This window comes from Medicago sativa, chromosome 1 (assembly GCF_051527215.1).
Source record: "Medicago sativa cultivar Bolivia chromosome 1, Bolivia_mono, whole genome shotgun sequence".
In the NCBI taxonomy this organism is placed as follows: Eukaryota; Viridiplantae; Streptophyta; class Magnoliopsida; order Fabales; family Fabaceae; genus Medicago; species Medicago sativa.
In genome coordinates, this window is record NC_140749.1 from 81,399,173 (window position 1) to 81,411,372 (window position 12,200).

At 33.7% G+C, this 12,200-nt stretch overlaps 1 protein-coding gene across 1 annotated transcript; it reads left to right on the top strand.

Annotated features, from left to right (window-relative positions):
* The first annotated feature begins 419 nt into the window (after positions 1-419).
* ATATH8 (Protein kinase superfamily protein) lies at positions 420-11,472 on the top strand. Its single transcript, XM_085741186.1, has 16 exons — positions 420-813; positions 1,941-2,116; positions 3,420-3,585; positions 3,793-3,845; positions 4,163-4,306; positions 4,424-4,528; positions 4,624-4,749; positions 4,943-5,131; positions 5,574-5,680; positions 5,771-5,933; positions 6,096-6,161; positions 6,976-7,069; positions 7,244-7,356; positions 7,691-7,761; positions 9,853-10,003; positions 10,621-11,472. The coding sequence occupies exons 1-16, from the start codon at positions 519-521 to the stop codon at positions 11,062-11,064; spliced, it is 2,463 nt and encodes an 820-aa protein (XP_085597312.1). The 5' UTR covers positions 420-518; the 3' UTR covers positions 11,065-11,472.
* The last annotated feature ends 728 nt before the right edge of the window (positions 11,473-12,200 follow it).

Sequence of the window (12,200 nt, forward strand, 5' to 3'; positions counted from 1 at the left end):
CAAATAAATACTCCATCCGGTCACTATTATAAGCAAAATTTTACTTTTTAGGTTCATTCAAATAAATGATGTATGTGGTCTATATATAGACCACATACATCATTTATTGAATGAACCTAAAAAGGCAACTTTTATTTATAATAGTGACCGGAGGGAGTATATGTATGTATATTGACACAAAATCAACAATAAAAATCTAATGCGAACACGAGAGCAAAAAAAATTATCAGAAAAGTTGTAAAATTGCAGTACAAATATCATTTCTCATGTTGACCAGTGTGGTAAATGTATTCCACAGTTAAGTTGATGAAATTGTGATCAACATCGTCATCATCGTATCGTAACTTTACCACACAACCACACATCAACAACTCACACTACTCCACTTCTACCAATCACTTCTCTTCACAATCACAATCACAATCACCACTTTCACATGCAACAACACCAACAATAAATGCTTCTTTTTCTTCTATTCGCTTCTTGATTCATCCTCCAATCTTCTTCACTCTCCGCCCATGGCGACGGTGACAGCACCTCCGTCACTCCCCTTTGTACGGGCCACAACGACGCCGTCCAGTAAGAAGAAGAAGAAGAAGAATCATTCGAATTTCGGTCACTTTGGTCAAGTGGTTCGCAAGGACATGGAGTTTCTTAAAAGAGGATTTAACAATGGTGTTGAGTGGGCCAATGATGCATTCCGCATTCCTCAAATTGCCAAGAAAGTTGATGACTTTGTTTGGCTTCGAAATCTTGAAAACCCTCAAGCTACTTCGTTTTCCACTCCTTCTTGGCCTGAGCCTTGGTATCCAGGTATAATACCAAGAAAAAAAATTGAATTTTTTGATTGTGGGGTGTGCTTATACATGGTTAATTTGAATTGTTGTGAAAGTTTGTTTGATGAAATGGGTATTGGGTATTTTTGTGGTGGAACATGCTAATGGGTAGTGTGTGATTGGCTTGAAATGATTGTTATAGGTTTGTTCTGTTTTTATGTGTGTTGGGTATTGGATATTGCTGTACTTATTACTTAAAGTGTAACTTCAATCTTTAGAGTGTTATCGGGTCTGTTTAGTTCGTTGATTGGTTCATGGTGATAACTAGACTAACTGTGTTCGGAGTTATGGAATAAGACGGTGCAGTGTGTTAGTTACATGGCCGAAAAGTGATAAACGTTTTTCCATTTCATGAAGTGGAATGTTATGTTGTGTTTCCTCACTTGCTATTTTGCATTCACGACCTCCCTGGATTGGCTTATTTTGATTTAGCTTATTTGAGCTTACCTTGGTATAAGCACTTAGACTTTTTGGGAGATATTACGGAAACAACTTATGTCATGTTCATAGTCTGTTTCTGCTTATCTTGTTTAAGCTTTCAAGGATACCTTATGAAAACAGCTTATATATAAACAATTTGACTTTGTTTTATGTTTTGTTAATATGATAAATGCTCGATTAAGTTGTTTATCCAAACAGGGCCTTCTGCATATTCTAGGCTACTTGGTGGAGGTTAATGATGGTGATTTCTGTATGAATTGATGTTCTTGTGTGAACTAATCTGATTTTTTTTTTTTTTTTTTATTATTTCTCTGTAAATTAATTTGAATCCGTTCTGCTGACTGTCCTTGCATTTTACTGGGAATACTTTGAATTTCGCCATTATAAGGGTGTTGTTTTGTTGTATTTGCTGCCTATTAATTAGAAGATCACATTTTTTTTTTTTAAACTTTTGGAAAATGAACTTGGATTTGGACTGGAAGAGGTATTCTTAAAGATTTGGTCAGCCTATATCTAATTACTTTTGTAGATGTCTTAACTGAGATTATATGGTTTCCTACTACACTCTTGTAGATTAAGATAATATGAATATCATGTGTTGAACTGCATTATAGCACCATGATCAGAGAGATATGGTTTACCTATTCGTTCTTTGTCTTTTAGGACTGTCTGGAGTGGATTTGCTCATGTATGATCTGAAGGCCTTGGAAGCATATGCTAGTTACTTCTATCATTTGTCTAAGATTTGGTCAAAGCCACTGCCTGAAACTTATGATCCTCAGGATGTCGCTCACTATTTCAGTGCCAGACCCCATGTTGTGGCTCTTCGTATGCTCGAGGTAGTTGGATTGATAATTTGAAGAAAAACATGCGATGTTTCCAATTTCCATCCATGAATACGCTCTTTTCCAATTTCCATCTATAATATCTCAAAATATTCCTTTTTTAACTTTTCCTTTTAGCTTGAGTCACAACACATCTATTCCATGTAACCTACTTATTTAAATATGGCCTTTGTCCTGTGATCCGTTTTACGTATCAGTAGGAGGTAATTGGTTTCTGCAGATAAATGGTATATAATTATATATAGGGACAAAGGTTTAGGCAGGACTGTAGAACCAAAGTGTATCATGCAGGCAGGACTTGTTTCTTTATTTCTTTAGTTTCTTTAAGAACTATACAATAGCTTGGATTGACAGTACTTAATTCTTGCCTTTTTCTTTTATTTTGAAAATTTTAATTCAATTTAATCCTCTTTATGTAAATAGTTTCAAAATTTTGTTTATAAGGGGTTAACAATTGCAAGGTTTGAGATGACCTCGACCATTTACATAATAAGAATTGAGTTTTTTGCAATACGCATCTGTTTTGAATGTTGAAATACAAGAATTATTTTAAGTTGCCCCACAACATCCACAATAGGGGGTTCTTCCCCTATTTACCACCAAGCTAAATAGGCTCCCCCACTGTGGCGTAAAAAGATGCGGTGTCTATTTAGAAGGGTGTGTATTGAAGGACCATTTCTCTCCCTCTCTCTCTGCTTTTTGTGGGCCCCACTTAGTGATTGGTTTTTTGAAATAAATCACTATTGTTGAAACATAACGATATAGAGTTATTGGTGTGACTTTCTTAGTAAATTTTTTAGAGGTGCTGAGTTGGAGGAATTAGGTGTTAACATTAAAAAATCATAAACGAGTGATGTGTAGTTGCGGGACCCACTTAGGCACCCAAAAGGGAGAGCCCCATCGACATTGTGGATGCTCTAGGATATTCCCAATTGAAGTTGGAAGATTTTCTGATTTATTGAATTCGATTGCATCTATGTATTATATGGTCTTCTAACACATGCTGAATCTATATGACTTCTATCTTGTTTGAATGCATGTATCATTTAATACTTTTTTAAGAATTCCATGTAGGATAGAATACATAGATGCAAAAGCTGAATCTATATGACTTCTATCTTGTTTGAATGCATGTATCATTTAATACTTTTTTAAGAATTCCATGTAGGATAGAATACATAGATGCAAAATTGAGCCTATATTAAATTTTTGATAGATGCGTTTGAAATTGATTATAGGATGCTTTCTTGGCTCTTCCATGAAGTGTATCCTTATTGAGTTATTTTCATTTTGGAAGGTATTTTCCTCCTTTGCCTCTGCTGCGGTCAGTATTCGGACTTCAGGGTTAAGAAAATTTCTACCAATAAATGCAGAAGGGGATATGGACGATAAAACATCTGAATATAATTTTGGGTTGGTTTTAAAGGAAACAATGCTTAATCTTGGCCCCACATTTATAAAAGGTAAGGAGGAGCGTGTTCTATTTGACATGTTAGTTCAATTGTTAAGTTAATTTAACATCATCCCATTACTATTCTTTATTTATTTATTTATTTATTTATTTTTGTAATGCCTATCACTTCAAAGGTTTTCTGTTGGGACTTTCATTTCTCTTCTGCAGTAACAAGATTTCCAATATCCTTTTTACATTCATTTGATTGACGATGCAGTTGGTCAGTCACTTTCCACGAGGCCAGATATCATTGGTGTTGAGATGTCCAAGGTTAGATTAAAAACTGTATCTTTATAGCCATTTGTTTAGTGCTGAAAATTTCTTTCTTGTGTGGAAAGGTATCGGCAGTTATTTTTCATGGTAGTGAAGATGTCTGATTAGGGGATGATAATATGTAGCTATGCATCAAATTCATTGGTGACTGCACATCAAATATGTTCTTTAGCTGTAACTCTTATTTGCATGGAAAAAATTATTTGTTCCTTTTTGTGTCCCGAATGTACATTGATTGTAATGCCGCTAAAGTTCGAATAACTGGATTTGCAATTTATGTGTATATATATATTTTGATTGCGTTCTTCTTGCAGGCATTGTCAGAATTGCATGATCAAATCCCTCCTTTTCCTAGGACTGTTGCTATGAAGATTCTTGAGGAAGAATTAGGAGCTCCCCTGGAATCATTTTTCAGCTACATTTCTGAGGAACCTGTAGCCGCTGCATCATTTGGTCAGGTACTTTTTCGTTATGACAATATAATTAAATATTATTGGATGCATGTGGCTACATTTATTTATAAGTGTTGGTATGATGGTTTATGTCTTGCTCACTTATTTGATTACATTTTCTAGGTTTACTTTGCCCGTACTATTGATGGTGTTAATGTTGCTGTAAAAGTTCAGCGTCCTAATTTGCGGCACGTGGTGGTGCGGGATATCTACATTCTTCGCCTTGGGGTTTGTATTGATCTTTGATTTCTATTAGATTGTCACCTGTATTATTCTATCCTGCATGGAATTCTTAAATGAGTGTATCTTAACCATCTCCTCAGTTGGGGCTGCTGCAAAAGATTGCCAAGAGAAAGAGTGACCCTCGCCTTTATGCTGATGAGCTTGGGCGAGGTTTTGTTGGTGAATTGGATTACACTTTAGAGGCAGCAAATGCATTGAAGTTTCGGGTAATAGTTAACATATCAGTTAGAGCTTAATTACGCTTACATTTTGATGAGTTCTAGAATTTGGAAACTTTCATGCATCAATACAATCTTTCATTAGTGTTTAAACTTGTATTGTGAACCAACGTTGATTTGGTGTCTGACAACAGTGATTAACATTTTGCTCTTTCAATGGATTTGTTATTGCATCATGCAGGAAGTTCACTCGTCATTTTCTTTCATGCGCGTGCCAAAAATATTTTTACATTTAAGTCGAAAGAGAGTTCTGACCATGGAGTGGATGGTCGGTGAAAGTCCAACAGATTTAATCTCTGTATCTACCGGAAACTCTACTGAATATTCAGATAGGCAAAAAGTAGATGCAAAAAGGCGTCTACTTGATCTGGTAAGTAAACAGAAATCCAATTATCCATTCTTGTCTTTGCATTGTGTAAAAATCTTGAAAATCTTGGATGTTTGGTAATCTCCTGACAATTGGATTATGGTAGGAGTCAACTCTATTATTGAAGATGATTGATACTTTTCAAATATAATTACATGAGTAAAAGGCACAGTTTTGAGTTTTGACTTTCTGATACTAAAGAGTTTTCTATTACAAAACAATATGACTCTAGATCTGGATTGAGGTGGTGGTAAAGTTTCTTCGCCAACCTCCCATTAGCTTAATCAACCTTTATTATTCAACTGAAAATTGTTCAACCGAGTTACCCATTCTACTAAAACTTCACTCTGTGTAGTTACTAGTATCTAATAATCTGAGAGCTTAACTATTATGAAAGCATCATATTTAATGAATGTTTACTTTTATTTCACATCGGAAAATTCAGGTCAATAAAGGTGTTGAAGCAACATTGGTTCAACTTCTTGAAACGGGCTTAATACACGCCGATCCACATCCTGGTAACTTGCGCTGCACTTCATCAGGAGAAATAGGGTTTGTGTTGTTCCTTTCTCTGTCCAATCTAAATAACTGGTAGCTTTCCTTCGTCAAATATATAAAGGATTTTTTAAACTTGTATGATAGGTTTTTGGATTTTGGTTTGCTCTGTCAAATGGAAAAAAGGCATCAATTCGCTATGCTGGCTTCAATAGTTCATATAGTAAACGGTGACTGGGCATATCTTGTCAACGCTCTGATTGATATGGATATGGTGAGACCAGGGACAAATATCCGGCTTGTTACCATGGTATAATACTCACATCTCAGGTTTTGGTTATCTCGCAATAGAATATTTGAACCAAATAATAACATTCTTATATGAACAGTTTTTGTTGTATGGAATGCGTCCTTCTTAAGCTTATGTTCACGCAATAACATTCTAAATCTTTATTCTATGTTTTATTTTCAGGAACTGGAACAGGCCTTGGGGGAAGTGGAATTTAAGGATGGAATTCCTGATGTGAAGTTCAGCAGGGTGAGAGTCATCTTTAACAAGATGGGTAGTAATTGAATTATGATGTTAGTTGAAAGTGAAAACTACTGTCTGTGAATGCAAGAGATAGATTAATACGACTCTAGCTGATTTTGAACTAACCTTGAATGAAATAGAATATGCATTATCCACTACCTCAAACTAAACATAATTAAAGAATAAAACATTTCTATTAGGCTTTGCTGGAAATTCCGCCTTCATTGCGGTCCCGCCCCTAGTCGCCTAAATTGCGGCCTTTGGTTTGCTTTCATTGCTGCCTCCAACACCTTCATTGTGTTGGCTTTGAGGGGGTGGATTTAGTCCCACATCAGATAGATATGACTCTTGAGAAAAGTTTATAAAGAGAAGGCACTCCTCACCTTACATGCCGGTTTTGTAAGGATGAGTTAGGCCCTAAATTTCAACAGGCTTTTATATTGGGCCTAATAACTCTTACAAAACCGACCTGTACCTGTAATACAACTCTTACAAAACCGACCTGTAAAGTGAGAGATGTCTCCCACTTATAAACACCTTTTCAGGCCCTATCTCATCCAATGTGGAACTCAACAATTTCTAAACTGAAACCATCATAATCAATGTCCGAAGAATGTTCAATGTCCGAAGAATGTGAAATATATGAAACCAATCTAAACTGAAACCATCATAATCAATGTCCGAAGAATGTGAAATATATGAAACCAACCGCATAGGATATGTCTATGGATACTCATAATTTTTTCATGTTTGCTCATGGATAATGAAAATTAGATAGATAGTTGTCTTATTCTAAATTTTTCTATAAATTTTCCTGAAGGTTCTGGGAAAGATTTTGTCTGTAGCATTCAAGTATCATTTCCGTATGCCAGCATATTATACACTTGTCTTACGATCCCTAGCCTCTTTCGAAGGTAAACTGTTGATACAATCTAAATTATTTATTGGATGCGCAGATCTATTTTTCATACTGATAACCTATATACATTATTTTGTATCATGTAGTAATTTGAAATATTTTCATTATTGAATTTCTATGTTCTTGTTTCCTCTTCTTCCATTCATAATTTGCTTTGGAACAATTTTAGGTTTGGCTATAGCTGCAGATAAAAAATTCAAGACTTTTGAAGCTGCCTACCCCTACGTCGTTCGGAAACTTCTAACAGAAAACTCAGCCGCAACAAGGAAAATATTGCATTCGGTATTGTATATTTACCCAGAACAGTGGGATTTGTGACCATAGTCCACCACAGAACTGTGGTTGATAAAACACCATGACTAGATCCTGAGTCTTTTTCCACTATGAGAAGAAAAATAATAATTTTTTTTTATAAAACAAATTAAATAATATGTTTTTATATTAAATTCTTTAGTCACGTTTTTTTAAACAATTTCATCAACCAATCTTTGTAGTTTTGCATATTTATCAATATCTTGGACTATCAAGTTTCAATATTGATCCTTAAACATGTACTGTCTTGCAAGATGAAGTATATGATATTATTCCCTTTTTAAACTTTCTTTCTCCTGTTCAGGTACTTCTAAATCGAAAGAAGGAGTTCCAATGGCAAAGGCTTTCCATGTTCTTGAGAGTAGGGGCAACTAGGTATGTCAAAGTGCATGTCAGGGAGTGTTGTCGACATGAAGTAGCTATTTTTTTTCTTATCTCTTATATTTTAGCCATATTTTTAAATTTTTTATCACAACTTTTTAATATAAACTCTCCAACCTATATTTAGAGCCTGTTTGGCCTGTCTTTTTCTTGACTTATCTTTTACTTTAAAGAAGAAGTAGGGCCAAACAACATTTGGGAGAAGCTCTTCCTAAAACAAGTCACTTATTTTTAAAGAAGAAAAATGTAGTTAAAGGAGCTTCAATTAAAGGAGTTGAAAGGAACTTTGTTTCAACTTATGCGCTTCATGCTTCCATCTTCGAACCCTGCTAAAGACAATTTTTTATTATTATTTTACTAATAATTCTCTGCAATATATATATATTACTCACAGATCGTCCAGTTTATTCAATTTTTTGCATGATAGTTTACTCCAAATTATCTACATTCAAGCCAATTTTATTTTATATATCAGTTCCTTCATTTCCCTAATGTATCCAACACCATGTTCATTTCATGCAATTTTTTTAGACCCTCAAGCTCTTACCTCAAGCTTTTGTTTTATGTTAAGAAAAATTGATAGGGAAGATAACACAATTTATTCTTTAATTTAATTTCCGTTGACACTTTTCTTTTTTATATTTTTTATTTAATCTTTTATGTTATAAAATATCAATATTGTTATACTTTTTTTTACTAAAAAAAACTAAAATTCCTTAAAAAAAAAATTCTCTCATTAATCAAGTCAGCACTCAAACAACATAAATACATCTTCATCATTTTTCAGTCTTTCTTCTTTGATTTTTCCTTCTGTTTCTTTTGTTTTGGTGCCGAGTTGAAATTTGGTTATGATTATTTTTTGGTTTTGATTATAATTGATTTTTTTCGTGAGTGGAAAAAAGATAATTAAGGCTATGTAGAAAAATGGATTTATGTATTTTTGGGTTTATGAGGTTTTTTCAATAAAATCTGGATTTATAGGTTTATGTGATGAAGATATGAGTTTGCTTATGATTTTTTTTTTTTGTTTTAATCTTTTTAATAAAGGAAGGATCACGATGTTGATGTTTTATAACATAAATGAGTAAATCGGAAAGAAAAAATTACATGAAATTAAGTTATATGACAAATTGTATAATTTTGTCAAATAAATATTACCAAACAACTTTAACTTAATTTATAAAGTTCTTTTTAGCAACTTTAGTTTTGAAGTAGCTTCTAGACCTTCAAAAAGCTGGGCCAAACGCACCCTTAGTCTTTTTATAGGATCTACCGACTGTTTTCAATTCCATCTGCAGAGTGCAGACTACGTCTACTATGTAGTGAACAACAAGACCCTCTTAATTGAAAAAATTAAAAAGAAAAGTGCCAATTGTTTATTATTTAATTAAACCCAAACACTCAGTACTATGCATCTAAAACTCCTGTGTTTCCTATGCAGTAATGCACTTTCCTTTTGAACTTAGGAATCTATACAAGAAAGATAATGCTATAATGCACTCTCCTTTGGGTTAAAGCATGTTGTCAAGGAGCTTAGTTAGGTGTAGGATCGAGAGAGGCTTGGATATAGGGCCACTGTTGTAACACAGAAAGCATCTGATTTTTACAAAATTGCCTCAGTATTTGGACTTTTTTTCCTTTCATTTTTGGTGCTCATCAATAATATTCTACGCAACTTACTAGGATATAGTATTTTGGGGGATATTAAGTTTAGCAGGTGTTCACTCAATTAGGAAGAACAGAAACAGTCATAACTCATATCATATTTTGATATTGCTACACATCTCAAAAGTATCTGCATTATCTCTCAAAATTATGTGGAATTCAATTCACAAACATGCTCAAAGATTCAAATATCTATTGCACCAACATATACTGAAACATTTGAAGGAATGTTTTTTTAATAATTTCTGTTATTGTAGCATGGAAGTTTTTTTTAACAAATTAATCATGAAAGTTTCTAACCATTGTTAAGTAATGCATTTTCTACCAACATTGAACCTTTGGTCTGTTTTAGTTACTTGATGAATTGCTATTTCTTTTATTCTGCAAATATAGCATCTCATACTTCTGATACCTTGTCAGGAAAGGCTTGCAACTAGTAACTTCAAATAGTGAGACTTCCCCCGATCAATCACCAAATAAGGCCGCTGGTACATTTGATATTGCATACTTGATCTTGACGATTTTACCATCCAAAGATGGTGTCGCTTTGAGAAGGCTTCTCATGACTGCTGTGAGTTCCTACATGCTCTCTATCTTGCTTCTTTTATGTTCTTCAAGATTTTGTCACCATTCCTCTTGGTTATCTTTTTTTCTTTCTTTCACATTCTGCTTTTTCAAAGTATTTTTTTAGCACAACTTTTTCAAAGCTAGTGATAGATACATGGTTTGTTTATTTGTTATATATGGTTGTAATTGACAAATTCCTGATTATGAGAGTATATGTTGTTTCCAAATTTTCTTGGACTCTTGCTTTGATTTTTAAATGTGTAAGAGGATTGAATTTGTTCCAGTTCGTTATAATTGTACGTGGGCGACAATTGCCCCATCTTTTGGGTGCTTTAACATTATCATCAACTTTTCATCGTACATTGTCAACAAAAACTTTTAATCGTAGTACCTCCATTCTTTTTTATAAATTTCATTTTCAATTTTTACATATATTAAGAAAAGTATGTAGTGTATTTAATGTGTTCATCGTGTATAGATGTTCCTAAGTTACCCTTCTATATATAGATGCTTCCATTATGCAAGAAATAACCGATGCGTTCATCTTCTTTTTTTGATCAAGTTGCGTTCATCTTCGTAAACACTTGGCTGAAATATTTCTTTTATGCATGGAATGAACAGGACGGAGCTTCAATAATCAGAGCAATGGTCTCGAAGGAGGGAAAGGTCATCCGCCAACAACTTTGCAAGGTCATAGCCGATGCATTGTGTCAATGGATGATTAAATTATGTGGACAAGGAGTCACAGATACTCAATATCCAAGGGTGATGTTGGCTAATGGAACTAGCAACAAAGAATCTGGTCGATCTACTCGATCATCTTCGCCTGCATATGATTATATTTCCTTATTTAGAGATCGGCGACTTCGGGTGATATTTTCTAAGGTTTTGAAATCTGCAAGCAGTCATAAAATACTGATGCTGCGGTTCTGTTGGTCTTCCCTTGTTATAATCATTACAGCTTCAGCTTTGGCAAGCCATCGGGTTGTTCTGTCGCTGTCTGAGGCTTACCTGGGCCCAATATTCGATGCACCTAAGCGTAAGAGATATGCAGTCAGTGCATGATATATTCTTAGAACATTGACACTTTTCCTACCAAAAGAGAGAACAATATTATCCAACAAAGTAAAAATGTTTTAGCTTTGAAGGCAATTAGTGTGAGGAGGGTAAAATATGTGGTATAGGAGGATAGCATTATCTTTTGGTTACACACTTACATTTTGTATATGGGGGTACTCTATTCTCTTGACCGACTGATATTGTTGCAGTTCAGATCCAGGTACCCTACAAGTATGTATAGTTTCATGTAAAGTGCTACATTAATTTTTTTTATTATCTATTTTAGAATAAAGATAAATGTATGTATTTAGTTATTAATCTTTGAATCGGTCCTATGTAGATGGACTGATTTGGCTCATTTAAAGTGAGCAGTAGTTAGTAAATTGAGAAAATTAAGAGTTGATCTTGGAACCATCCATGATTTGTTTTGCATTTGCATATAATATCAACCATTGATATTACTCATTTTACTCTCTAAAATGAACAACTCATTTTAGACGAGCTTTGTCCGGATCATATGGGTCTTATACAAGGATCATGATGTTTATTTTTTGTTGATAAAAACGATCGTGTATATTTCAATTTTTAAATTTTATATCTTAAAACATAATGACAAGTATGATTTAATAAGCTCTTAATCTCAGGCAATTTGTTTAATGAGCTCTAGTCATTGGATTTTGAATAACACCACTTTTATTTTTTTAACAAGTAGTATCATGTTGGCTAGAAATTCACTCTAAAATGAATAGGTGGAAAATCCAAACTTTAAGCTTCAACCTTTTTACATATTGAAAAGACTCTACCAATTGACCATATTCATGTATCCGTTAGTAAATACAAAGTTGCTGGTTATTTCATAATGGATCTTGTTAACTTATGCCCTAAGGACACAAGATAAGAAATTAAATAAATAAATTTACTTTTGAAAATTGTGCATTCATAACCTTAAAAACTTATCTTTCCAATGCAATATTTATTGTTTAATTCTATTTTAATATCTCTATCTTATGCTCTAAGGACACAAGTTAACATTTCCCTTTTATAATCTATGTGCTTGTTGCTTGCTAAAGGCTGTGAGTCGGTGACGAAAATAATGAGATTTGCAAGTTTGTTTAAAAAAAGTATAGTGATTTGGAATTATT